Consider the following 27000-nt stretch of genomic DNA (forward strand, 5'->3'; position numbering starts at 1 on the left):
GCTTCTGAAGTTTCAAAGAAATAAATTCAAGGGTAAATGGTTAGCTGTTCCTGCAGCACAAGAGTTGCAATGTGGTGTATACAATGAATAATAGGCGTGTAAAGGTGACTATAGGGGTGGTATTTAATGTACATAGGGCTCTAATGATGTTAAAAGATTAGATTAAAAAATACATTTAATTTATTATAGGAAAACTGCACTTTTGGGGGAATTTTTCCTCATCATTCACAATCCTGAACACAAGTCTTTCTCTTTTCCGTGTGTTCTAAAGATAAAAAAAGAGCTAAAAAGAAGCAGCTAAGAACGCACGGAATGGGAAACACCTATTCCTTCTTAAAAAACATTTATCACATTGTTACACCGAAGAACTACTTTACTGTCGTAGTGACATCTCACCACAGCGCAACGCTACTAGCGCTACTAGCTTCACCGCACACTCGCCTGCAGCACATCTGGCCACCACCGAAAGCTAATGTTGTTTCTATTTCGGATGAGGGCCGTCCAAACATGAGAAACAGCTCAGTTTGATGCCGTGCAGCAAGTTAATTATTAATTGAACCAGTGGATATAAGATGCAATAAGACTGTGTTGATAAAACTATCTTTTGTGTCTCGGTGACCCCAAAGCCACTCATGTGAAATGATGCAACACCGCCCCTTATTGGCCACATTATGTCAGTGATGGTGGGCCGGAAATGCCACGTTTAATAAGAAACCAAAGAAAACTCAAATATACACATTGACTTTCAAGTGAAGAGGGTTGCCTTCACATTTTAAATCAAAGGCTGGATGATTTTGGAGATGAAATAACGATGCTGCACTAACGGAGCTAATGGAGAAACGCTTGTTCCAGCCTTCAAACAACAGCAGGGAATAAATAAGCAACAGAAAGCCTCGCTGGGTCTTACTTCCTCTCATGAATGCTACTTGACGCCTGATGACGCACGAGACGAGGACAGCTGCCGTCCCTCATCCATTTAGCATGACTGACATGAGAATCTCATTCCGGCCTGACATGAGAATGACGACTTCGGGAAGGCTTTGACGAGTGACATCTGGAGAGAATGAGTTTCCTGATTGAATACACCATCCTAAAAAAAAAAGAAGACATTTTTCAACTGGTCTTAAAATTTTGATCAGGAGTGCAAAGTATTACCTTTTCTTGTGGCGTTATTAGAAAACGGAGTCCTAGTGAATGAAGATCCAAAAGAGAGCAAGTAGCAGGTTGCTTTAATTGACCAGAGGATTCAAGTCACAACACACAATGTCCACACAGCCCGTAAGGAAAAGCAGACAGCAGCTGGCTTTGTTTGACCCATTTCTCCATGTGGCTTCAACAAGAACATGTGATGGTCTTTACTGGTGCTTTTGTACCTGAGAGCAGGAAGTGACAGCCAGTAAACTGCTGTAAGACGTAAACATTTGCTCCCAAACTTTCCTCATTAGGGACGATTAACAAAACAAACACATACAATGCAAATTGACCACAGCAAAACACCAGCATGGCAAAGGCAAACCAGGAATCTGACGAGGGGCGCATCGTTCTGAGTCCCTTTTTAAGTCCATCCATCCATTTTCTATGCCGCTTATCCTCACTGGGCTCGCGGGGTATGCTGGTGCCTATCCCAGCTTACTCTTTGATCGGTTTAAGTAGTGAACGTGATGCTATGAACCGCTAACAGGTTGTTAAATAAAATATTTCCTCAAATAGCTGCCACACCCATGGATGGGCATTTCACTATGAACTCATACACACATAGAATAACGCTGCCAATAGTGGAGGTCTCACATTTTGTACCTTTTGTACAGCAAGGTAGTAGAGATTGAACAGTGCCTCTGCTGGTTGCAGCCATGTACTGCACTCCAATGGCGTCAAGTTGCCTTTTGAAGTTTCTTGTATTCAGACAAGGTTTATTTTAGGTGTATTAGGCCAAGTGGCTCTGTCATCGGTGTGGCCAAATTCCTACTGACAAAAATAAGAAATTAAAATTAAAAACATTTTCAAACAGCATTTTGACTTTACAGGATTGAAGTCCAAAATATTAAGAGAAAGCTGTACTAGAATAAGCTCATATTAAGATATGCCTTTATTCGTCCCTCAGTGGGGAAATTTGCAAAATTAGGGGGCAAAATGTCATTTTACGAGCATAGAGTTGAAATATTAAAGATGCAATAAAAAGTTGTGTAAATTACCGTGGAGGAAAAACCTTAGAATATGGGAATAAAGTCAAAATGTTCTGGGAATAAGGTAATTACAAAGGGAAAATTGATATAGATGATTCAAGAATGATGAGGATAAGCGGCATAGAGAATGGATGGAAGTTGAAATATTTGGAAAGTTAAAGAAATAAATAATGGGGAGGGAAAAAAGACGGAAGATCATACGTCACAAAGATGAGATGCATATTTGTAACTATATAACTTCTTCTATGTGGCTTTTTAATACATCTCAAAGTGGCCCTTGCATCCTTTCATTTTCCAGTACAAGACCCTCGCTACTTCATAATAGTTCTTAAAGGCATGCTACAGTAACGGCAGCTTCCCACCAGGGAATCCTTTAAAAATAAATTGTAAATAAACACTATTTCTACAAAAAAAAATGACAATAATATTCTGGTTTGTTCTGCTAAAACTGCAAGTGAGCAAAGGTTCAGGCGTGCTGCTAAGACTTCATGATGTCAGCTATGAGAAACAAACAATACATTCAAGCTCAGACTGCAAAGAAGCCGTTGCGAGTCAGGAAAGGCGACGTCACTCAAAGTTTTAAGCCGCATAAGATGCATCACAAAAATAAAGAAAGTCATATGAGCACATCACACAATCAGCAAACTGTTCAGGTCCTGAAGAAAAGGCTAAAAACGGCTAGCTAGCAGCAAAACCACGTAAGGAACAAAAAACAAGAACAACAAATAAAGGCAAACCATAAAAAGGAAGAAATGTAACCTCGTTGTTTTATACGCTCAGGTGCTGCAAACCGCACTAAGTCCAATGACAGCATCATAAAAACATAAATAAAAGCTGTTCTGTCACGACAGCAAGGAGAGGAAGAAGAGGAGGTAGATGGGTGCAGGAGAGGGGTGAACGTTCCTCTGTAAGGACTGCAGTCAAAAGCAAAGATTGGAGGAAGAAGAAGCGCGACAGGAGGGCTCACTCTGTCGTCCCAGTCATCCTCTCTTCATCGCCAGGCTTGTTGTGCTGCAGCCTGGCGTACGTCACTGCGTCGCCCCTGTGGGGACGGCCACCGGGTGTTAGAAGTTAATTTGCACAAATATCATGGAAGTTAAGTGGAATGTTAGGATCATAAAAATAATAGAAATAAAAGTAGCGGTGCATGATAGGAGGGAATTATGCCATCATACCGATAACATTCCGATATCTGATTTTAAAAACCCCTCCAATTAGATGAGATTACCGGTACTGTGTGGGTGAGTAAATCAAACACTCCTTTTCCCTCCTGAGCTCCCCCCAAAAACCCATCGAACACACAGAAAACCTTATCAGCCACCTATACTAAAATAAAATGTAAAACCACACCAATAACCATAATATTAAATGAACAGCAAAAGTGAGCATTATTAATATGATGCATTAAATCAACATTAAATCAGCTTTGAATTAGCAACAACGTTAAAAACCAAATTGGATGTAATAAATGATAACAGCGCCTTAAGAACAGAGAGCCTGTGTTAAAAAGAGATCCTATGTTAATGGGTGACAAGGAAAACACAGTCAGGATCACGTCCTCCAGTTCAAAATGACTGCTATTTCAATTGGGGATGTCTTACTTTTTGCCTAAAGACGCCAAGCCGTACAGGACTCCGGTGGCAAAGGCGATGGCGTTTCCGAACAAGGTGGTGAAGGAGAAGCTTAGGAATATGGGGAACAGCGCCATCCTGAGCCCAGCAGCAGCCATGGATGGACGTAAACAACAAACACACAAGTCAGGAGATATTATCCCCTATTCTTCATTCTGTCACTCAGCAACGTCACTGTGCTCTCACCCGCAGTAGAAGAAGGCTTTCTGCCAAGGTCGGAAGCTGTCTGCACGCGCCGCGATGGCGTTGGCGAACTCGATGAACTGGCAGCAAAAGGGAACCTCGCACAGGAACAGCACGAAGGCGTTCAACCTTCACACACAGTTGGGTATAATAAGTTCATTTGAAAAATAGACAAAAGACACACTTTGACAATGGAACACATCATGTCCTATGGGCGAAGATTGGTTATAAGAGTGAAAATAAAATGTAAAAAAATATATAATTACAATAAATTAATCATTTGAAATCTGATTAAAATATAATATGGATATTTAAATTACATATGTAAAATAATTTCAAATATTTACAGTATGATAAATAATCTTCAAAATTTTCTTCTGGTGATATGACTTTGCCCACATCATTTTGATATAATTTCTTTAATATTATAACTTTTCCACAAAGCTAATTCCCCCCCAAATTACAATATTTTGTTTAGTTTGTTTACATTGTTTCCCCCCCACAATATTATGGGTTTATGCTCATAAAATGGGGCCTTTTTGCTTCTTGGAATAGGGCTTTTCAGTTATCTTATGATCTCTCAGAAAATGATAGTGCCCCCCCCTCTTCTTGTGAATTTTCTCTTGGTAATGATGAATTTATTGTCATGCAATTATAACTTTGTTTTACAACTCTAAAAAACTAAAAATCTTCATGCAACTAAGATGATGGTATTTTTCCTCATAATATTTTGAATTTATTCTTGTAAAAAGATTTTTTTTGAATGCGCTGCGGGCCAAAAAACCCCAAAACAACCCTGGGCCACACGATGGACACCCCTGCTGACTTACACCATCCACACTCCAGCGGCGATGTTTAAAGGGTTCACTGTGACACAGTTCCACACTCCTGCGATGGCACATGCTGCAATATTTAGGACAGAGCACAACACAAACGTTAGGATTGACGCTAAATTGAACGGGTCATTTCAAAATAATATTTCATCAGTGAGGAGGAAGCAATGGAGAACGTTTTCACAGCATTTCCAGGTGAATAATGCTGGAAACTGTGCTGTTTGGTTTTGTGTATTGACATCTAATGCACATGTTTCCGTCCTGTTCAATTATACAGAGCTTATTGAATATGCAGCAGTGGTTTCTGTGACACAGGCACTGGGCTTCTGGTGTCAGTGCTACATTCCTAATAAAACTGCGATAGATTAGGATGTTTTGCTATCATGTTGGTTGTTAGAGGACCACCAGGCTCGACGGTCGCGCAGTGGCTGCATCAGTGATGAGGAGAGACAAAAGGCAATGGCTTGTTTAGCTGGGCCGAACAACTGTGAGCCTTGTTTGTGTTCAAAGTCACATGTCAGCATTCTTCACATGAACGGTTCAACAGTGGACATTCTGAATTGTGAGACAAAATCACCCAACGCGCATCTGCAACAAAGCTGCCAGATTTTGTCATGTACTTACATATTCCTCCCAGGACGCCAGCTATCTTGCACAGCCATCGGTACCACCAAGTCATGCCGTCATCCTCCGGGACGGCTTTCGTTGGCGCTGCTGTCTCTTCGGAGTTCATCCTGGTGGAAGCCAAGTACCGTGTCTTGAAGCGACTAACAGGGCCGATTCCAACCCGACAGCACTTTCAAGCCAACAAGCCCTGTCGTGGTTGTTTAGGTCCTCCGCGTTAGCCAGCGGCTAGCTAATGCTAACAAGCGCCGCCCAAGTTGCCGAGAGCATTAACGTCACTTATAAACTTCTATTAAAAACTCTGTCGTTGTGTTATTATTCAATAAAATTCGACTACAACTGATTTTAACAATTAAAAAAAGACAACAAACACAGCGATTCCGTTGTTCAGAGCTAGGTATCACCTTTTCCGGGTTGCTGAGACCGCAAAGCATTGTGGGCGAGCTACCCGGAAGTCATGTTTTCTCTATTAGCAGGTGTGTCGGTCTGTACGATATCTCGAAATATGATTTCATTTACTGAATTGTCCAATACATATTTCATATGTAGAAAGATTTCATTCTTTTTTTGGTCCCCAAAAGCAAAAATGTGATCAAACTGAGCCCATTTAAAATTAGAGTTATCAGAAAGCCACAACCAATCAATACAGTTCTATTTACTATTAAATATATATTTAATTCAATTCATCATTCATGACCTGTTTTCTATTCATGCAAATAAAGCAGCTTTTATCAAACATACAAAATGAGTCCCTGGGCAACACGAGGAGAGCAGAGCACTTCACTCTGACAAGAGAGTGGATTGGAGTGGCTTCAGCGTCCTTCTACTGAGCCGCCTCCCCTCCATTATGTGTGATGGCTTCCTCTTGTGGACGGGCGTGCGGCACAGCATGTCGTCTAGGGTGTGCCGAGTCACCTGACTGGCTCGCTCCAGCTGGGAGGTGACCTGCTCCGCCTTGGCCATTTGTACTCTGTCCTCAGTTTTCAAATGCACCAAATCCAGCTGTGAAAGAGGCCGCAGGAGTGAGCGGACCCTCTTTGCTTGCTAAAGCTCATTTCTTACGACCAAAAAAAATTATTAAAAAATGCACAATGTTTCCCTTACCACCTCTTGAGAAAACTCTGGCTTCCTGACAAAAGAGGGACTTTCAGACACTGTGGATGCAGAGAGGAGCATGATGGCATCATCCGTCGCTCCTGACATAGCCAGTAATAAAACCTGGTGGGAAAAAAAAAGCAATTATAAAACAAGCAATACCATCAGTGCATCAGCTTCAGGCTCACCTTTAGATTTTGACACAATTGCCCATCAGTGTTCATGATTTGTGAAAACAACAACTGTGCCTTTTCGACGTCTTTCTATGGGGAGAGATGATTTATTATTGAAATGATGCACAATGTTGGGCCGAAATAAGGAGGACAAAACAAACCCGTTTGAGTGCTAAGGCCACAGCAAAGCAGTAAGCATGTCGAAGGATGAACTGCCCTTTGGCCTGAGCCTCCTCGATGAGAGAGGTGCAGATCGTGTAGGACTCTGCTGTGTTCTGACAACCGCACACATCAGTTCACCGTCAAACATGAAATAATCATGACTCATGTCAAAGCAGTTACCAGTTTGTAGCAGACGCCCGACGCCAGCATCAGTGTGTCTTTACTGAAAGGTACGCTTTGGCTCCTCATGGATCTTAACACCTCCAGGGCATCTGTAATAATAAGCACATCTGGATCACTTCAAGCGGAGAAGATCGGGCAGAGGAGGCTGCTCACCTTCATGGAGGCCCTGCATGAACAGCATGTCTATGGCTATGTTGAAGGAGGTGGTGTCATTGAAAAACCCTCTCATTTCCTGTTCAGAACAACAGAAGATCAATGATTTTGTGCTGCGTTTGGGATGTCAGTGAACGCACCTTCAATGAGAAAGTGTGTAAAGTACAGGAAAGTGTTGGAATTGCACTGTGGTTGATTCATTCAGGACTAAAGTAATAAGAGAGTGTACTGCCCAGGCTTGTGGAGGTGCATCGCAATGCCAAATGTGTGGCAAATTGGTACCCCTCTATGCCAGTATGAAGTGAATGCATGTCCTGTCTGGCCTTTGTAGGAATTGTTTGTGTGTGGTTTCACCTTGTCTGTAAGTACATCGGCAGCCATCTTCTCCAGACCCAGTTCATAACACAGCCTCATGAAGAGTGGACCGAACTTGAATTCCCCGTGTGCCCGATTCCGGTTTTCTGCATGGTATCTAGCAAAGTACAAAATAAAATCACAAATAATGTGACCACTTAAGCATTGCTTTCTTCTTTGCATGGAAATGTACCTATAAATGGCATCCCGGGCTATCATCATGTCCTCTGTAGAATGGCACAAGTGTAGCAGTAGCTTCAGTTCATCTTGCAAAATCAGATTGTTCCTCTGAAGCTTCTGAGTGAGCAGCGCAATGAAATTTCCTGTAAATGAGATGGATCACACGGCCAGTAAACGTGCAGTGTTGTGGGACCAGAGTTTGTTTACCATCTGATCCGGTGATGAGGTGAGCCACAGCCATCTTCCTGCGCTGGAAGTCTTGGAGTCTGATAACATCTTCTGAAAGCAGATGCCTTAGAGCTGCACAATAAACACTGTTGTCAGGTTTCTTGTGTATCATAAACTACTTCGCATGCATTAGAAAATACTATATCACGGTCATGAAACAGCATATTGAAACAATAACACATAATGCATTTGCTCCTCGAAACAACACTGACAGTTCTGTTCACTTCACGATAGTAGCATGTAAAAACAAAACAAAAAGGACTAGCCGGATTTCCAGAAAAAGACTTCAAACTTGTTGGTCTAACCTCCTAAACGCCATCCAATCCAGCCTGGTTGTGACAAAGCAGACAATATTCCACTACAAGAGGTGTCACGCAGTAAAGAACGACAACATACACTAAACCTGTACAGCGCCATATTGCCCGCCGACTGTACCATGTTTGAATAAACAAAGGGGAGGCTAAGAAACACACCGGGGCGTTTAAAACACTATTTTACCACAGTTCAATAGTTTGTTCCGTGTACAATTGTGTTTGTAAAGAGATCAGAAGAAAATAAAAATAAACACATCTTGTAACGTTCTGTTTATGTCTTTTTTATTTACAATCTATTACGATTGGTACTTTCCATCATGGAGGCGGTCATTAGCAAAAGTATAAACTTAAATTTAGACCCTTTCTGTAAATATTAGCACGTTTTTATTGTGTTTTTTTACGTTTGTCTGACAATTTCACTTTAATTGCCGACAAAGGCAATTTTTAAAAGCTGATAAAGTGTTATTTTTAACCAGATGGTGGCGCTGTTGCAACGGTACTGTTCGGCGTATGGTTAAGCACTATTTACTAATTTGTGGAGTACATACATATCCGAGTTAAAAGAGACAAGTAGTGTTTCACCAGTAATGTAACGTTTAAAGAACCATGTAAATACATGCCCGGTATAAAATACATGTAGAGAAGACTAGAGCACCTCGGTACTTTTCCATCTTAAAGTCAAATTAATTTACAAACGACGCAAAAGAACACGGTGCCAGGTTCTCAACAGAATGTAAAAAGAGTCATGTCAATGATGAGGGAACATCTTAAATCCAAGGAGGTAGAACTAGGAGGAGGGAAGGTCCCCACGGTTGCCCTTAGCAACAAAAACATCTCAGCCCATGCAGCTTGGGTTATGCTTGCTCAGCCAATCAGCCACAGAACTCTGGATAATTTATGGTCTCCTGCAAGGTGCATACATCTCTACGGGCTTTCACATCCAGCTCCATGAAACTAGGACGCTACCAGTGTGCAAGCAGTGTTTGCATAGCTGATAATAGGACAATCCCTGATTCTGATTTCCCTGGACAAGCAGCCACGCTTTGGACTCCTTTGATTTATCCCTGTGTGCACTTCCCTGTGGTTTTGGAAAGTGCCTGAGGTGTCCCATCGTCATTACCAATCCCAGTGGAAAGAGTTTTAGCACTCGGAGAGAAAGAGAGAGACAAAGCCACTGCCGGTCAGACTGTGCACCACATGATTCACGGCTTATATAAACTAGCATACACATACTGAAAATGAATGGGTGACATGTCATTCATTCATTCATTTTCTACCGCTTTTTCCTCACGAGGGTCGCGGGGGTGCTGGAGCCTATCCCAGCTGTCTTCGGGCGAGAGGCGGGGTACACCCTGGACTGGTCGCCAGCCAATCACAGGGCACATATAGACAAACAACCATTCACACTCACATTCATACCTATGGACAATTTGGAGTCGCCAATTAACCTAGCATGTTTTTGGAATGCACGGGGAGAACATGCAAACTCCACACAGAGAATTGAACCCTGGTCTCCTAGCTGTGAGGTCTGTGCGCTAACCACTAGACTGCCGTGCCGCCATTTATTTGTCATTTTTATTTAAATATCACCCATCATTAACCAATGCAGGTAACTTTGTAACATGTCACAATAATGCATTAATTCCTACAAAAGTTGTACATGTATTTAGCAATAGCAATTCTGTCTAACATTTGCAGCATTTCTCGTTTTAAAGAGCAGTGATGACATTCTGTGAAGCACACCATTTTGCGCTGTTACCTTTATATTTTGTATTTACTTTGTCGACCAAAAATGGTCACCATAGGTGAGTGTTGTGTGGCATCATACCCCCACCCCCACCCCTCCTAACTTCTACTACGTTACCTTGCCCTGCTCCTGATGACCAACATGCAGATTGAATGACTAACAAGAGGTCTCACTCTGTTCACTGTTGTTCTATGGAATGCCGTTGCTCTTTGATTTTCTTTTCCCCCCCACTAAGGTCTTATACTCTCTGCAGTTGAGTAAATACATCCAAAAGACAACAGAAAGGAGTTTGTCAGCAGATTGTGTTTTATTGTGTTTGTATTTTGATTCGTGGTGGTTTCCCGTTTGGTTAGCTATTGCACACAAAGCGCTGATGAATGCTTTCACTTCAAACAGAGCGGACATACAGTATGAGTTTGCAGACATGAGCGCACAAGACAAATATACCACATACATGGCTGCTGTAGATTAACATTGTTCTCCGGAGGGAAGGAAGGACAGGAAGAAAAAAGGCAGATTATTAGAGACGAAGAAAAGAAGGAAGAGTGAATGTGAAGTTTGCTGTTTTGTTGTCGTGATGGTGATTATTCAAGGTTCTCTGGCGGTATCATGAACCATTTTCTTTTGTTTAAGACATGTCTGGTGAGTCAGGGTAGCCCAGCGTTTGGAAGAGTCCGGTAGAGTTAGTCGTCCGTGGTTGGTTTTTGGAGTCTGGTTTGGCGGTTGCATAATGATCATCTGTAACAATTCATTCAAAAATGGCTCACTCACACGTTTTTGTTTGCTGCTCTTGTCTTCGCTACACTGCGATGGTTGGGTGCTATTTCCTAGCAAATGTTACTTATCACATCACAGCTGAGTCGCTGTTGTGTTGTTGAACGTTACGGCTCAACTGTGCACATTCTTCATCTATGACCGAACCTTCAAATGTCTGTTTCTCAATGGAAGCCTGAGGAAAAAACCCTGCTGGGAGGAACTGTTCTGAATCTGCTCATTCCAATTTCCTCCCGGTACAATCCCTTCATGAAAAGTTGACAAACACCTGGGAAAACATTATCTCCGTTTTCCTTCCCCAGAAGTTGCCCGTCATTAGTGTCGTGTTTTTTTTTTATTGGACTTGTGTAAAAGCAGGAGTGACTGTTTAGGTTTAAGCTACACGGTTCAGACCTCTGGGTTCTACATCTCAATCTTACAAGCCGGGAAGGACTCGTCCTGCATGACCACAGTGCTGCTGCTGGCCAGCACCATGATGTTAAGCTCCTGTTGCTTGTCGTGGGTCTCTTGGTACCACTCCCTCATCACATCCGTATCGTGAGTGGGAATCAGCGTGACCTGTGTTGAGAGAAAGTCAAACGTTCGGATGCTGTGGCCGTTGGTGGCTGTTTCTTAGAACAGTGTTTTTCAACCTTTTTTGAGCCACGACATGTTTTTTTACATTGGAAAAATCTTGTGGCACACCACTAATCAAAAATGTTACAAAATGTCACCATGACCTCACACGTGCATCAATAAGTCTATGGGAGGAACAAGGTAGGTGTTGCCACACGGACCAATATTACATTGCTATGCCAGTCTTTACACCACAGACACTCGACAGTAGCCACGTTTACATGACCACTTTTTCTGTTTCCGAATGACCTTTCGGGAAACAATGGAATCCATGGAAAGGAATATTCCAATCTCTTGTCTACATGCACCGTGAAAATCAACCAGAATAGTCAATGGGTCATGTGGGGTAAAACGTAAACATCAACTTCACGTGATACCGGCTTCCCCAAGTTTTTCTTCCACTTGTTGGAATAACTCTGTATTGTCAGTTTTTCGTCTGTCCAGTCTTGAAATTTAGTTTGAATCAAAAACAAACTTTGCTTAGTCCAGTGCCGATTGCTGGCCTCCATTTTTAAATCTGAACATCTGGATCTGCGTGTTACGTCATATCTGAGTATGCGCTGAAAGAACGCACTGGGATCAATTTAAACAGGAAAAGATCAAATTCAATCTTGTTTTATATAGATATATATTTTCTTTTTTAATAAAAACTGGACTTGTGAATAAAGTATAGAAGTGTTTAGATCAGGGGTCGGGAACCTTTTTGGCGAAGAGAGCCATGAAGGCCAGATATTTTAAAATGTGTATCTGTGAGAGCCATATACATTTTTTTAAAAACATTGAATGCAATAAAATGTGTGCATTTTTATGTAAGACCAACAGTTTTAGATAATGGGCTCTAATTACGTAGACCAGGCACACTACCCCATGCCAATGGGGTGTGGCCAGCACACTTTCGTGAGCAGCGCAGTGTCTAATAATAAATCAAATACTTGTTGCCATTAATACAACTTCTGCTGCTGCATAGTTTTGCACCGTACTCCGTAGACGTATTTCATTCTTTTGGCCATCTTCGTCAGAAGGCTTGGTTCTGCAGCTTTAGCTATTTGACTAAAGGAGGAAAGTTTACATTTACATGTTTTTTTGACATCTCAATGACCGAGGTAGACTACAGCATTACCCAGTAATAATCAAGTTTTGGTGTTTGACCTGGAAAATATCATCAGGAAAGATAGATATGGTCGGCTGTATTGCAGCAGAATATAGATGGACGAATTAAAATGCATAAGAAAGTTGTTGATTTTGAATATTATTTTTAACAGTCATTTCTGTGATGGTTTACTTTAAAATGTTAGCAAAAATAATTTTTTATTGTAGTAAGAAATGCTTGCGAGCCAGATACAGTCATCAAAAGAGCCCTACCTGGCTCCCGAGCCATAGGTTCCCTACCTCTGGTTTAGATTCTGTTCCACAGATGGCGCTAATGCATACAAAAGCTGCTTGCCAATCGCCAATAAACAACAGAAGAAGAAAAACACCACGAAGAAGAACGCACCCTGACAAATTTCCGTTTGAGCGGGTACAAGATACCTCAATCGGATTGGGGAAAGGAATATTCCATCCCTGTTCAATTCTTTCCGTTTGAGCAAATATACCAAATGCAATTGGAATATTTGGGTCCATATATTCATGGCTATTGACATAATATTTGCAAATGATGATTAATAAATGTTAACTCTAAAAAGTGATATTGGATAATTCCTCACGGCACACCTGACGGTTTCTCAAGGTACACTAGTGTGCCGCGGCACAGTGGTTGAAAATCACTGTCTTAGAATAATAATAACACAAGCAACATACCTGCATGTTATTGTCCCACCGGGCTTTCCCTTCCAGCAGAGCATCCAGGACCGCCCTGCCGGGCTCCTGAGACGCCTGGTCGTTGCCGCTGACCACGTAGTAGGATGAGCGCACCCGCTGAAAGAACTCGGCATCCACATTCTTGGCGCTGCAGTGATTGGGGATGTAGACCAAGTCCATGTACATGGGAGGACAGTTTGGCAGAGATGCCGAACTCGATAGCTTCCCGCTAGCACCTTTGGATGCCGAGGTGTTGGTTGCATTTTTAGCATCCTTCCCCTCCCCGAGACTCTTCCTGGGAGAGGCGGTCTTTGAGTCCTTCACCTTGGAGAGACCACCCTTCCTCGCAGGTGAGGAGGCCTTTTTGGTCAACTTCTTCTTCTTGGGCTTTTCTGCGACGTCTGTGTTTGCATTGTTGCGGTTCTCCTCGGCCTTGAGGGCCTCGGGGTCCACCATGCAGACGTCACGGGGCCCTGCGGATGGAGCCGAGTCCCTGAGCGGCACCGGAGGAGGATCGGCATGCCTGGAGGTCAGCGTTCTGTCAGTCGGAAGAGTCTCGGAGTCGTCCTCGGAATCAATGTTAGCATCTGCTGTAATGGAAGGGCACTCCTCCGTCCCTGGTGGAACATCAGAATCGGTCTGAGAGGGGGCGGAGTCACTAATGGATGTGGGAGGAGTCTCCTCACATTGCTTGGGTGGAAGCTTGCCCCCAGGAGGTGGAGGCCCTCCTCCAACCGTCTCAAGAGGTTTCTCTTCCTCCAAGGCGTTCTCCTCACTGATGAAATATTCAAGGGGGCTGGGGTTGATGAACGATGGAGATAGTTCCGTCTTGGGATGGCGGTACTCACACGAAGAGACCAAGCAGAGGTCGACGTCTGTCTTGGGCAAAGCGGAAGGGCTGACCTTGGAGAAATCAGGGTCCCTGAAGGTGCAGGCTGGAGGTGAGGACAGAGGTAGATGTGATGGACAAGGGACCTTCGCCTCCAGTGTGGAATCTTCCCATCTAAAGGGGGTTGTCTCCTTATCTGGCAATGGTTTCCCTTCCTCTGAAAACCCTAACGATGACGGTGATGGAGAAGGTGTCTTGTCCTGTGTTGGAGAAGGTGTCTTGTCCCGTGTCTCCTGTGGTTCAGGCTTGGGTGCAAAGTGCTCGCCAGACAGAGAAAGCGGGCTGCTGTTGTCTCTTTCCACGGGACCTCCTGAAAATGGCGACGCCTCACTGGATTGTGGAGAATGGGTGACGGAGGCCGCTTTTGGTGTCTGCTCCACCATGGGGGGCAATTCAGCCATTTGGCATGGGGTCGTGACGGAGGGAGTGGATTGGGAGGCATCTGATGGGGTTGCAGAAGCAGCACGAGCTGAATCTGTTTCTTCGGTCTCCTCAAAATGCAAAGGTTTCTCCACGGCAGATGTTTGTTCTTCAGATGCTCTGACGTCCGAGGGACTGTCGTCTATCTCGGTCGGACCGTTCTCTGTAGCGCGTGAGCTGCTTCCTGCTGATTGGTGCTCTGGAGATTGTTTACTGAAGTCAAGGGCTAAGGAGTGGTCAGGAGACTCCTGGCCAAACTCCATTGACGTGGTGGAATGTTCTGGAGACTTTGTGTCCTGCGTCTGCGCTCTGACTTGAATCTTTGGTGAGACGTCCGGGGAGATGGACATGGGTCTGGGACAGTCCTCCTTGGTTGGCGATGCCTCAGCTTCATGGAAGGTCGTTGGCGTCTGGCCTACAGAGACAGACAAAGAGTCGTCGACTTCTGTCGAGTGAGGAGAGCCAACCTCGGCATGAAGAGAGGGGGAGTCGGTGGTGGGCTCGGGGAAGGAGCTGGTGGCGAGGGAGGCGGTAGACGCTGATGCCAGGTGAGAAAACATGTCCTCTGCTACCACTTCCTCCATCGGTGTGTCGGACTTGTCTGATGCCGTCCCTTCTGAGATGGACATTTTAGTCTCCTCCTTGAAGGTTGTGACAGAAGTGGCCTCTGATTGGCGTCTTGCCGGCGTTGAGGAAAAGACCGCATGGTTGTTCATGTGGTCCAGGTCCTTCTTCATCGCTGAAGGTGGGCTTTTTGGAGAAGATGTCGAGAAACACTCTGGTTGTTTATCATCAGGTTCTGGTGTCGCCCTGTTGGAGGAATCTTCTTGATCACTTGTGACCTCCACAATAGTCGGACCCTGTTCCTGGTTCTGTGACATGGTTGGCACAGCTCCTGCTTTTTCATCTACTGGGGACTGGTAATAAGGTGTATGACCAGCGGACTGGGGGGAGTTCGCCCCTTCCAGTGTCTCATCATCTGGGCTGAGGGTGGACTCGCCCAGTACTCTGGTGGACCCTGTTAAGGTACTTGAAAGTTCTATAGGTGCAGCAAATGTTGACGGGGAGTCCAAGTTGTATTTTTGGTCACTCGGGGGAGAAAGAACCAGAGGTGATGTTGACAAGAGCCTTGCTGGGTCCTGTTTCTCAAACGGTTCTTCAAGTGTGGTAAGACCTTCTACTTTGGCATCAGAAGGAAACTCCTGACAGAGTTTGTCCTCCTCGAATAAGGAAGGAGGAGATATTGTTGAGGCGGTGTGGTTGTAGTCTCCACCCTCTGTGGCATCACTCTTGGAGTGGTCTGAACTTGGTTTACTCTGATGGAAGGAGAGCTTGTTCTTATCAAAGTCCTCAGATTGCGACATCCCCAATCTGGCAACATCAGGCGAAGGGGAGTCTGGATCATCGTTGGCCGTTTCATCGCTTAAGCCGTCCTTTGGAGTCAACATCTCGTCCATGGGTGTAGGCACACTGGATATCTCAATGGTGGACTGAGTGAGCCCGGATGTGATCGTGAACTCCTCAGGCGGTTCCTCCTTGGTGTCATCATCCGAGGCAGCGGGAAGGATTTCATCGTGGATCGATGCGGCGGGGGACACAGGCGATGACTCTTTGGGCGAGGCCGGAACGATTAGTTCCTCCACGTCTTTTCTACTTTTATGGAGAAGCTGATCTTCTACACTAGCCTGAACGTTATCTCCTGATATGATTTCATCTTCACCGAGCTCATTTTTATTTAACTCCACTCTCAGCTCCTCCGTTTCCCCCTTCTCTTCATAATCTGCTCCATCAGACGCTTCCTCCATTCCGGTTCCCTCATCTTCAAACCTTTCACTCACACTGCCATCCAGTTTTCCCCTGAGACCTTGATCATCTGGAGTCTCTCCGCTATCTCCTTCAGCCTCTGTTGTGGTGATGCCCTCATCCACTGATTCCAGGCCCTCGGGGGACTCTTTGGTCTGCATCGCCTCTCCTCCATATTGCGTCATCACAACCTCATCATTCACATTTTGCTGCACAGTGGCTTCATCTTCCGCCTGCTCTTCTGCTCGGAGCTCCTCAAAGTCCCGAGTGAGGTCCACCGGGGAAGACATGACAGACCTCTCCGCTTCTGGGTCCTCAGCGACAGCAGCTGCACTCGCTGCGTTTTTGGCAGCATCCACCTTCGTCTCCTTCGCCACTTTGGAACCTCCTTTGCCTTTCAGCTTGGAGGGAGATCCTGCATCCTTTTTGGAGACGTCTTTTTTCAGGGTCTTTGGTTTAGGGGCCAGACCTTTGTCCTCCCCGGGAGCAGATACTTTCTTGGTGTCTTTTGATGGCTTTTTAATGTCTTTCTTTTGGTCTCTCTTTTCATCCTTTTTCTCCTTCATGGGAGAATCTCTCCTCACGTCTTTTTTCATCTCCTTTTTCTTTGCTTCTTCTTTCCTCTCCTTCCTAGGTGCATCCTCTTTCTTGACTGCATCCTTTTTTACCTCCTTTTTCTTCTCTGCGGATACTTTGATGTCTTTCTTAGCGATCTTCTCCTTTTCGGGTTTGGCTTTCATTGGAGTTTTCTTCTTTTCAGGCGTGTCATTCAGGGACGGTTGTTCTGGTTTTGCTTTTAATTCTTTCTCGGCAGCCTTTGCTCGTTCTTTTTTCATTGACACCTTTTCTTTTTTGTCCGTCTTTTGCTGTTTTTCATGCGACAAATCATCGGCACCTGCCTTCGCTTTCTCTGCACCTTCCTCCTTGGATTCCTTCCTGATGCCTTTGCTCGGCGAAGGCTTCGGAGTCGACTTCAGGCTCTCCTTGCTGTCTGTCCTGTTCTTCATCTTGTTTAGCTTCGGTGGCGGCGCTGACGGAACGTCGGCGGACATTGCTTTTTGAGTGACAACCGGTTGCTTCAAGAAGTCCAAGTGCTTTAGTTTTTCCAAACCTTCAAAGATGTGCTGCTGGGTGGCATTTCCCGGGAAAAGAACCCGCACGACCTTCTCCGAGGGGTTTGCAGGGTGCCACACAATGAGGGAGGTGATGGACGTCAAGTCGGATACGGGGAACTCGCATTCTTTTCCGTTGGGCAGTAGGATAGAAGTGGTGTCATTCTGGCTTCCTGTCCACTGCTTCATGAAGTGTTGCATCTCCTTGCTGTTCTTCGCCGGGTTGAGCACGTACATCTCCAGCTTCCCCACACCCATTTTTTGAAACAATGTCATGGGTTCGATCGTGTTTCCAACCGGTCGCTGCAAAGGCTCTATTCTCAAATTTAGCTTGGTAAGGAACTGCTGGGTGGCCGCTGCCTCCTCGAGATTCCGCCTGACTCTGTAGTTTGGGTCGGGGTGGTTCAGGTTTTCAGGCAGATTCACAAACACGACACCTATATCTGGTGAGATCATGTTCTTCACCCAGTCGCTGTTGGCTGTGGAACCCTGCGACTGCTCCTCTTCCAGCTCCGCAATCTTCCTCTGCAGCATGCTATTAATACCCGGCAGGTTGTCGTCCCCGATGTGGGTCAGGAGGACCGAGTCCACACGATCCAGGTGTCTCACCAGCTTCCAGAAGCAGGACTTCCTGTCGGAGCCACCGTTTATGAGCATGTTGAATCCATTGACAGCAAAGAGAGCCGAGTCCCCGTGGCCGCCGGGGAAGATGTAGCAGCAAGGCTTGGAGAGCTTGAGGAATCCGCCCGAGGCCGGCGGTTCCAACATATCGAAAGGCGTCAGGATCTCCACGGATTCGGATAAATACTCTGTGAACTCGGAGAGGCCCTCCATTTCGGGCAGGATAAGCACAGAGTTCAGCTTCATGTTGATGAAGTCTTGCAGGTTGTGTTTGTCCAGGTTGGAGTTTTTCCAGTCCCCTTGATCGGGGCAGGAGAGCGTCAGGTTGGCTTTGTTTTCTGGGTGAATGGTGCTCAGCAATTCACCAATCTGAACGATGAAAAACAGGAGCCATTCATTTATTTTTAGCACAATGAACAAGAAATGGCGCATCAGCCAGTGAACGCACCTCTTGGTCAGTGAATATGTCCATGAACTTGGAGAAGGAGAAAGATCCAGACTGAAGTATCAGCTCCCCAGTGTTTTCCGTGCATTGCCCCGACAGAACCAGAAGCTTGTGTCTGGCAGAGTCGGAGATCATCAACCGAACCTAAAAAAAAACAAAAAACAACATGAATCATTGTGGTTGAAATGAAGATTCCCACTTGGGAATTGGGATAAAGCTAACAGAATTGGAATTACAACACTATTAGCTAAATAGATAAGTCACATAAGCTCATTTGCAATATGATACCATACATTTACATTCATTTGCTGCTGTCTAATTCCCTTTTTTGTAATGTCTTCCTCCCCCTGAAGATTTATTTTCTTCTCTGAGCCCCAGCTGTCTTCTACAGACATGACCAGCGGGTAGAAAGCTCATATCCAGATATCACAGCACCAGCAAAACATAGAAGGAAGCCCTTAAGAGTAAACAGAGGATGTGTCATTATATTTGACCTCAGTGCTGACGGCGTCGTCTGAAGGGTTGATAAGCACGACCGTCTCCAGGACGTTACTTTTATGGTGAAGAATCCTCTGTCCTGCCAAACAAATTAGACCAGAAAAACAAACACGTCACTGCGCTGCAAGCGGGGTTGCCCACAATAAAATGTCTTCGCTTTGAATCAGAATAATGCTTGTGTCGCCATCCCTCTGCCTTGTCCCCCTAGTGCATAAATCATCCTAACGTGTGTGATGACTCCTACATCCATATTTCATAGAACATTCACATGACGGAGCATAGAGCTATTAAGACAGACGTTTCTTCCCGAAGGGACATCGATCTCTGTGCAGAATGAAACCTTTTGTCTTGAGCATCAAAGGACAAAGAGATTGAGATGGATTTTTTTTGTCATTGACTTGACTGCGCTGCTGTACCAGCGATTCCTTCATGGTCTTGTGTATATAGTATGTGTTAGATACTCTGAAACTCTAACAGTGAGACAGTCCAAGCACAACCAAGGTGGTCAGGTATGAAAAACTAACTCTATCTGTTAAAAGAACTGCTTTTATTCACAAATCTTACGTGGCAGGGACTTCAGATGGCAGCTAGCCAACAAACCAGTTAGCCTCAGCTTTATTTCTTTGAACCTTAAGAATGCAAAAACTTACCACTTCCACACCGATTGGAAGGATAACTTTTTTTCACTCTATCATGTGAGACATGCAATGGCTGACTTTATGGCTTCATGCGGTGTTAAGGTAATGTCATGTAAGGTAATGTTATTACCTAATGTGTTATTACTGCCACCTAGAGACCAGAATACGACATATCACTTGTATTTCACGATGTGTGGACTAATAATAGACACATCATTTATGAATTCATTTCTGAAAAACGTGATACAGCGAGGGACGGCTGTATAATAACAGAACTTTTGAATATGAATAAATGGTATTTCTACAATATGCCAGGGGCCATAATATATGTACATACATTGTTCATAAAATGTGATTGACTTGACTAATAGGAGCTCACGCCTTCACTTTTGACCTCGCTGGCCTTCAGTGAAGAGCATACATATTTAAATGAACTCACCGAATCACTTTTATTCTGAAGCTGACAGACAGAGGAAACAAATGTTGGTTTTTCCTCACACTTGCTTCTCCTTTGTCTGTGTGAGTGGGCGTCGGCCTTTTTCTGTGCCACCACAGCCGAGGCGGTCCTCGCTTGCAGGCAAGCTGCTATTAGCACCACCATCATCATTAGCCGTGCGCAGGCTGACTTGTCAAAAAAAAAAAAAAAAGGAGCAGCCAGGACCCCAACAATCCATATAAAAGCTAGACATCACCAACACCCCCCCACGCTCCCCGCCGCTATTAACATCCTGGGCGTGTGCGGCTGGTGGAGGCTGACCGGACGAAATCAATGAGGAAGGCACCAGACCAAAAATAGATCAGTGGAACAACGACAGAACACAGCATCCCTGCTTTTGCATTCATAAAAACCTTACATCATCTGACTCAATCTGCTGTCTCTTTGCTTACAATTTCACTAGTTTCATATTTTTTGCGTAGGTCTTTTCATCATTTGGCTTGTAAGAAATTTCAATAATAAATGTGGCTTATGAAATCGAATTTAAAACTCATGCTCAAGTCATTTTTTTAGTTCCTACAGCACAAAAAAATAGATCGAATCCATAGAAATCTTATATCGTTATTTCCTGCACTCTAGCAGCCGACTCCATACAAGCCAGTGAAATGATACCTGGCAGACAGCATCAGGGATGTACGTACATTACCGGGATCTTTCTCCTGTCCCGCCACAAACTTGTTGCTAGGCAGATTTCATGACCCCAGGAACAGAAACAGCACAATAACGGTTATGAGTGAGCTGCATTTATATGCATTCCACATCACTGCTCTGTATTAAATACACCTGGTGGCTTGCAAAAAGTGTATAACGCTTCCTTCTAAGCAACATTTTCTGGAATGAACCCATCAATCCCCCACCAGGATGGCTCCCATCTTTGTCAAACAATCTCCTAAAGGTCAAGATGAGTTTTAATGACTATTTATGGAGCACACGGAGATGAAAAGCCAGACATGTCATCCCATCGGGGCGTTGTCTGGTCCCTTCTTCTGCTTGTCTCACATGACCTCCAAGTGCACTGATGCGGCGAGATGGATGTCCTCTGTCACACGGATGGATAATTGCATCCGTCCTCCTTCCCACTCCCAAACCACCTGCTGGTTTGTGTCCGCCGTAAGGAACACGACAGACAGCTTATCTGTTCCCTAATCCTTTGTAACATGCTGATGTGGGATGTTATTTTTGGAATAAGCCGTGGGTGGGACCATGGACATCGCCGCCAGAGGTTGAAAGTGTCCCGTTACTTTTGTACATGGCAGCTTCTTGTTTCTCCTGACAAACAGGTAACCACGGTGGGGGGGATGCTGGTAATTACTCCCAAATGAACTGCACTTCCACCACTGGAGAGGCGGTACAGCAAGACGGGATGGAGGATGGGAAGTCTGGTCGTTGCTTTTGTCGTCCGCCGCTCTCGTTCCAAGAGCATCCAAGCGGGTGTGAAGCCTGCTGGAGGGATGGAGCAGGGATGGAGCAGGGATGGAGCAGGGGTGGAGCAGAGCCAAGCAGAGGCCATCAAAGCTGCACCGGGCACCGCCCACTGAGTGACCACATGTCCCCGCCGTGTTGGACCTGCTCCATTTCTACTAGTTGTACATGTGGGCAGGCGGGGGCGGGAGGGCTCCTTTCACCTTGGAAGTGGCGCATCAACAGACGCAGAGGAAACAAAACCCCAGCAAACAAAAAGGGCTTTGATGCTGATGCTGCTGATGCTGATGATGCTGCATCGTCTCAGCTTTCATTGAAACTGGGATGCTACATTATTGTATTTCCATAAATAGCTGCGTAATTCATTCTCCTTCACTTGGATGAATAAACACCACACCCCACTCCTTTAAAAAGTATTACAACTGCACTACAAAATTACCTTTACTTGACTGATCATGTAAGGCTGACTTTTACAGCGGTTAGTAGGTCAACAATATACAGTACCTGTACTGCATATTGACTGGCACGCAATGTTATTGTTATTTTAAAGGGGACCTATTATGCTTTTCCCACTTTTCTGACCTATAAATATCATTAGAATGTTGTATTCTCGTGTTAAACAATCCCAAAGTTTCAGATAATGAGGTTGGCGCATTTGGAAGGGAGCCGTAAAAGACGTTTGGGATGCCTTTGGAAAATCTTGAACTTCTTCTGTGTGGGTTTTTGTGTGGCGCTGCTCTACAGAAGTCCACAACTCAATACAAAGGGTGGAAAAGTGAGCATAGTAAGTGCCCTTTCATACAGATCATTATTTTGCAGAAAAAGGACAAATTATACAAATACAAAATGACTAAATATTATGACTCAGGCCTGATACTCTCTGCAGTTGACCCACTAGATGACTAAACAATAAAGCCGGTGTTTACCTTTGACATCAGCGGAGAAGCGAGCCGAGTGTCTGGAGACAAAGAGTTTGAGTTCCTGGTCCAGGTTGCAGTCAATCAGGTTGGTGTCCCATGAGCGTATTCCTGCAAGGAACAAACACGATTCAATATTATGCTGCTTGGAACACTCGGCAGCCATGACACACACACACACACACAATTGCATGGAATACATTGTTTTTTAGTCCCGACAGCCAGGAAATGTGTCTGCACTCCACCAACTCACTAGTAAACCAAATGATGTCCTGCCACACGCTGGTTGCTAGGCAGACTCCGTAGGGCTCGATCATTTGTGCCCCAGGAACAGCAGATTTAAGAAATTCCAAACGTCATTTCCTGGAATTTACCTTTCTAACGGAGCAGCATGAGGACATGTATCTATCTATTTTTTATTCGGAGGCCTGGGGCAGGCTGCACAGAGCTGAGTCATGGCGCCATCAACCCCTCCATCGCACAATCATGCCTCTGTCCTTGGTGCTGGTGTTTTTAGCCTCCTCCTAGAACATACTTCTTCTTCCGTCAAACAAAAAAGGCATCAGGGTGGGGCCGATGATGAATATTACATTTTTTTGTCCAATCAATAGATGCACTTTGCAGAGTGGACACATGAAACGTGAAAAAAATACTAAATTCATCAAAATGGGATTAGGAAATGTCCCATCTATGGAATACTTGTCAAAGTTGTCCTAATAATTGCACACACCTTAATATAAGGTCACGCCCCCCGCCCCTCCTGACACCCAAATATGATCATTTGTCATCACATGAGCATCTCTACTCCCGCTATGTTTACTGGTGGGCCCCCATCACTGCAAAAAGGACACAAACAATCGGAATGGACCATGTTGGAACATTTCGTGGAACATTTCCACGTGTTAACTTGACGTTAGTTAGTCTTCCTGCTGTTGAATAGTGGCCCCTGTGGCCACCCGTAGGGACCGCAGTGCGGCCTGGGCCACGCCCACCGGCCCGGTGTGTGACGATGATGAGAGAGCTGGATGCAGGATGATGGTGCTGATGCTGAGGAGGGAGGAAGGAAGAGGGAGGGGTGGGGTTGCTCCCACAGGAGGGCGAGGACTTTTATCGTATTTAGTCCTTCTGGTGAACCAGTAGCACCTGCACCCCCCCCATCCAGAACCCCCATAATAACCCGGGGAGTGAACGGTGAGGAGATGCAGTGGCACCACAGGGCGGGGCTCCGCAGCAACAACACAAACACACAATACAAAACAAACATGCAACACAACACAAATGTGCCTAAAGTTCCGGGTCCCCCCCCCTCCCTTTTTTCTTGCATAAAGCTCCGTCTTACCCTTCTCTATGTCGGCGATGGCACACTTGAGGTGGTCCTCCGTGATGACCTCCCCCAGGACCACCAGCAGGTAGAATTTGGAGTGGACAAAGTGCTGCTGGGGGCTGCCGGGGGGGAACACGTTCTCCATGTCTGCTGCCGCTGCTGTCGATGAAGATGATGATGGTGGGCACTGCACCAGGGCGGACATCCTCGCCTCTCCTCCTTAGCCTCCCTCTTCTTCTTCTTCTTCTGTTGCTGCTGCTGCCGCCGCTGCTTTGTCCGCAGTCAGTCAGCGGAGGAGTGGAGACGAGGAGTGGAGACAAGGAGTGGCTCCGGTTTTTTTCCTCTTCTTCCTCTGAAGCAGCAACAGCGACTCTTGCTGTGGGAGCAGCAGGCGGGATGCGGGAGGCAGGAGGACGCCTTTTTCTGCACACTCACTGCACAGCTGATGTCATTGGCAACGAATCCAACACACCCGGAAGTCACTCTCCCATCTGATGATGTGATGCTTCTTTCTGTCCACCCATCTACTTAACTGTTGCTGTTATATGAAATCACACTGTTATGGACTAATACCTATAGATTGGTATACAGTACTGTTAGTATTTATTATCATATATTCATATATATTGGCAAAATAATTGATCAGAATAATTGATTGATCAGAATCATTTAAGATGTACCTTCAATAAAGAAAACATTTTAAAAAATTACTTAAAAAAACAGGAGCAATGTAATATTATTTATTTACTAAAAAATATTACAAATATATTGTAAATAATATGTAAAAATATATTAAAATGACATAATCTAATATAATTTACTCTTATTCTCATTATAATAATAACAATATAATACAGTAGGCCAATATTAGAAATAATAAAAACTATAAAAACGGTCTGATATTAGTTACCCATCATTCTCATAATAATAGTAAATTCTAAGCAATATTTTAATAAATACAGTAACCAATATGATTTACTTTCCTGCAAACAATAAGGATTAAATCATGATGATTTAAATAATGCAAATGTGTCTGTACAAGTATACACAAGATATACAATATGACATACTATTATGATAGGAATGATGCTACAAATATCTGATAGTATTTACTATTATTGTGAGAATACATCTGCAACAAATTCCGCCTTCATAGTGCAAGCCCCATAGACACCTGCGGTATGCCAGTGTAAACACAAAATAAAGCTATTGTTGAACACGAGCGTGGTGTCTTGTATTGGAGAGTGTAGTGTACACGTGTGTTTGTTACACGGGATTCTCCTGACAAGGGGAAAAAAAAAGCTTTGATCCAAGAAAAGATGACTACTAGAGCGGAGATCAGACAGGAAGCTGCGTGTGGATGCTAAGCAGTGTTGGCAGCCAATATCAGGCGTTCCGTTTAATACTATAAAACCCTTAGAGGATCAACCGACCGCGGCAAAGTTTAGGATTTTAATGAGCTGGCGCATCACTGCAGTGTTGTGATATCAGCCTAATTGGGGGTGTATCCACGTGGAAACATCTCACCTCTTGTGATGGGACGGTCCAGGTTGGCCCTCGGGTCAGGGGAGGCAGCCTCGTTCAACATTCATCACTGGGAAGCAAGGAGAACATGAAATACACAACACTGGTCTGTCAATCACACACACACACACACTTTCTAGTCCCGTCCAGGCCACCACAGCAATCATAGGGACTATCACACAGCAGCTCCAGGAAGACAAGGGCAGGGGTCAAAAGGGCAACCTCTCTCGGACAACGCTCTGCAGAAAAGTGAGATTTGATATTTAGTTTTTTGTTTGATTGCAAAACACATGAAGAGAAGTTAACAAGGAGGGACGTTCACATACTATAGGCATTTATAGTTCATATTGTGCCCTGCGATTGGCTGGCGACGAGTCCAGGGTGTACCCTGCATCACACCCAACGACAGCTGTGATAGGCTCCAGCATACAAAAATACTTTGAAAAGATTTCCTGTCTATAACGTGGGAAAAGTTGTATTTTAGCTCTGACCCTGATTAAACAGCAAAATATACAATTTTATAAATATACTGTAAATATTTTGCATTAAATAACTCCCATTTATCAACATTGTTATTATTATTCGGGTATTTTGGCTGATTTGCCTCAATTATACACCTTATTCTTCGCTCTTTACTAAAATGACCAAGATTTAATGGGCTGTTCATTCCTAGTCCGACTGCGCCCTCTGGTGGCGACATTGGGGAAGGGGCTAAAAAGTGCATTATTGCTACGAATTACGACTTGTATTGACCCCTATTGAGTTCACTTCCTGTTTATTTACCGCCGAAAGGCCTCTGCAACAACAATAACAACGATATGCACATTTTTGAATGGAATATTCTGGTTACTCTGCACTAGATACGATCTGATTGGTGTCAAAACCTGCTATATGCGACTTTCTGGGTCGTTAAATAACCACCATGCCCGCCTGATGCTATGCAGCTCGTGCTACCTTCGCTTGAGTCATCGTGACGTCACCACCCGGAGACAGCTCGAGCCGATCACAGTCTGTCCCCCGAAATACTACCATCTTGAAGGGAGCAATTTCTTATCCTCCTCCTTAAATGTGCTTTGACCTACGACCCTAAACACACACACACACACACACCATCAACATATTGAAGCATGCTAGTAGCTTGTAGCTTTGCTAATAAATTAAGATCATGTAAATGCAAATAATCTGTTCCAGGGTCAAGCTGGGTCAAATTGCGTACTCACACTTTAGACGACACTGTGAAAAAAGTGTAAAGTTAACAACATCCAAACAATACACTTTACACTCACCCTTAAACTGCACTGATGGCGCTCAAAAAGAGGCGAGTCTCTTCACAAAACACAGCTGCATCCAGGACAGAGACATTAGCACATTTGTAGTTCTATGGTTATCATCATCGTGTGTTTGCTGTCACTGGTCCTCTTCCGTGGCGGCATCGCAGCATGAAAACACAGCAAGAAAAAGCCAAGAAGAGACAAGCATGGATACCTCCATTGCTTGTATTTCTTTAGAAAGCCATTTGATTGATAATTGAATGTGTGGCATCAGTCCCAGCACACATTCTACACAGTTTTTTCCCCACTCTTTGAAGCTGAAGCAGACCCCAGCCTTATCAGCTTTGCCACAGCAGCATGTATAAGCGCTCACGTATGTCCGGGATTG

General features: G+C 44.6%; 3 protein-coding genes across 9 annotated transcripts; all 3 read right to left on the reverse strand.

Moving 5' to 3' along the window:
• Positions 1 to 719: 719 nt before the first annotated feature.
• cacfd1 (calcium channel flower domain containing 1) lies at positions 720 to 5903 on the reverse strand. 2 transcript variants are annotated; one of them, XM_078794036.1, is made up of 6 exons: positions 5455 to 5903; positions 4828 to 4900; positions 4001 to 4126; positions 3785 to 3892; positions 3151 to 3225; positions 720 to 1090 (listed from the first exon to the last, which is right to left on the reverse strand). In XM_078794036.1, exons 1-6 carry the CDS (start codon positions 5561 to 5563, stop codon positions 1000 to 1002), a joined length of 582 nt encoding a protein of 193 aa, XP_078650162.1. In that variant the 5' UTR covers positions 5564 to 5903; the 3' UTR covers positions 720 to 999. The 2 variants fall into 2 exon arrangements, 1 of the variants encoding a protein (XP_078650162.1); XR_013629257.1 differs by having other exon boundaries at positions 769 to 1090; positions 1156 to 3225; positions 5455 to 5898.
• A 216-nt stretch (positions 5904 to 6119) lies between these two features.
• ptcd2 (pentatricopeptide repeat domain 2) lies at positions 6120 to 8445 on the reverse strand. Of its 3 annotated transcripts, none has more exons than XM_078794035.1 (10): positions 8288 to 8445; positions 7962 to 8054; positions 7768 to 7897; positions 7575 to 7692; positions 7221 to 7299; positions 7065 to 7174; positions 6884 to 6997; positions 6738 to 6812; positions 6559 to 6672; positions 6121 to 6456 (listed from the first exon to the last, which is right to left on the reverse strand). In XM_078794035.1, the coding sequence occupies exons 1-10, from the start codon at positions 8418 to 8420 to the stop codon at positions 6235 to 6237; spliced, it is 1188 nt and encodes a 395-aa protein (XP_078650161.1). In that variant the 5' UTR covers positions 8421 to 8445; the 3' UTR covers positions 6121 to 6234. The 3 variants fall into 3 exon arrangements, with proteins under 3 accessions (XP_057921012.2, XP_078650161.1, XP_057921014.2); XM_058065031.2 differs by having other exon boundaries at positions 6122 to 6456; positions 7065 to 7156; XM_058065029.2 differs by having other exon boundaries at positions 6120 to 6456; positions 7065 to 7156; positions 7575 to 7897.
• A 1886-nt stretch (positions 8446 to 10331) lies between these two features.
• Positions 10332 to 26392, reverse strand: map1b (microtubule-associated protein 1B). 4 transcript variants are annotated; one of them, XM_058050539.2, is made up of 8 exons: positions 26296 to 26392; positions 25345 to 25580; positions 23833 to 24390; positions 22503 to 22604; positions 19017 to 19099; positions 18526 to 18666; positions 13233 to 18446; positions 10332 to 11375 (listed from the first exon to the last, which is right to left on the reverse strand). In XM_058050539.2, exons 3-8 carry the CDS (start codon positions 24020 to 24022, stop codon positions 11220 to 11222), a joined length of 5886 nt encoding a protein of 1961 aa, XP_057906522.2. In that variant the 5' UTR covers positions 24023 to 24390; positions 25345 to 25580; positions 26296 to 26392; the 3' UTR covers positions 10332 to 11219. The 4 variants fall into 4 exon arrangements, with proteins under 4 accessions (XP_057906522.2, XP_078650165.1, XP_078650164.1 ...); XM_078794039.1 differs by lacking the exon at positions 26296 to 26392 and having other exon boundaries at positions 25345 to 25411; positions 25475 to 25720; XM_078794038.1 differs by lacking the exon at positions 26296 to 26392 and having other exon boundaries at positions 23833 to 24355; positions 25345 to 25411; positions 25475 to 25580.
• Positions 26393 to 27000: the final 608 nt, after the last annotated feature.

This window comes from Doryrhamphus excisus, linkage group LG10 (genome assembly GCF_037039965.1).
Source record: "Doryrhamphus excisus strain RoL-2023G ecotype Guam linkage group LG10, RoL_Dexc_Guam_v1.1, whole genome shotgun sequence".
Lineage (NCBI taxonomy): Eukaryota > Metazoa > Chordata > Actinopteri > Syngnathiformes > Syngnathidae > Doryrhamphus > Doryrhamphus excisus.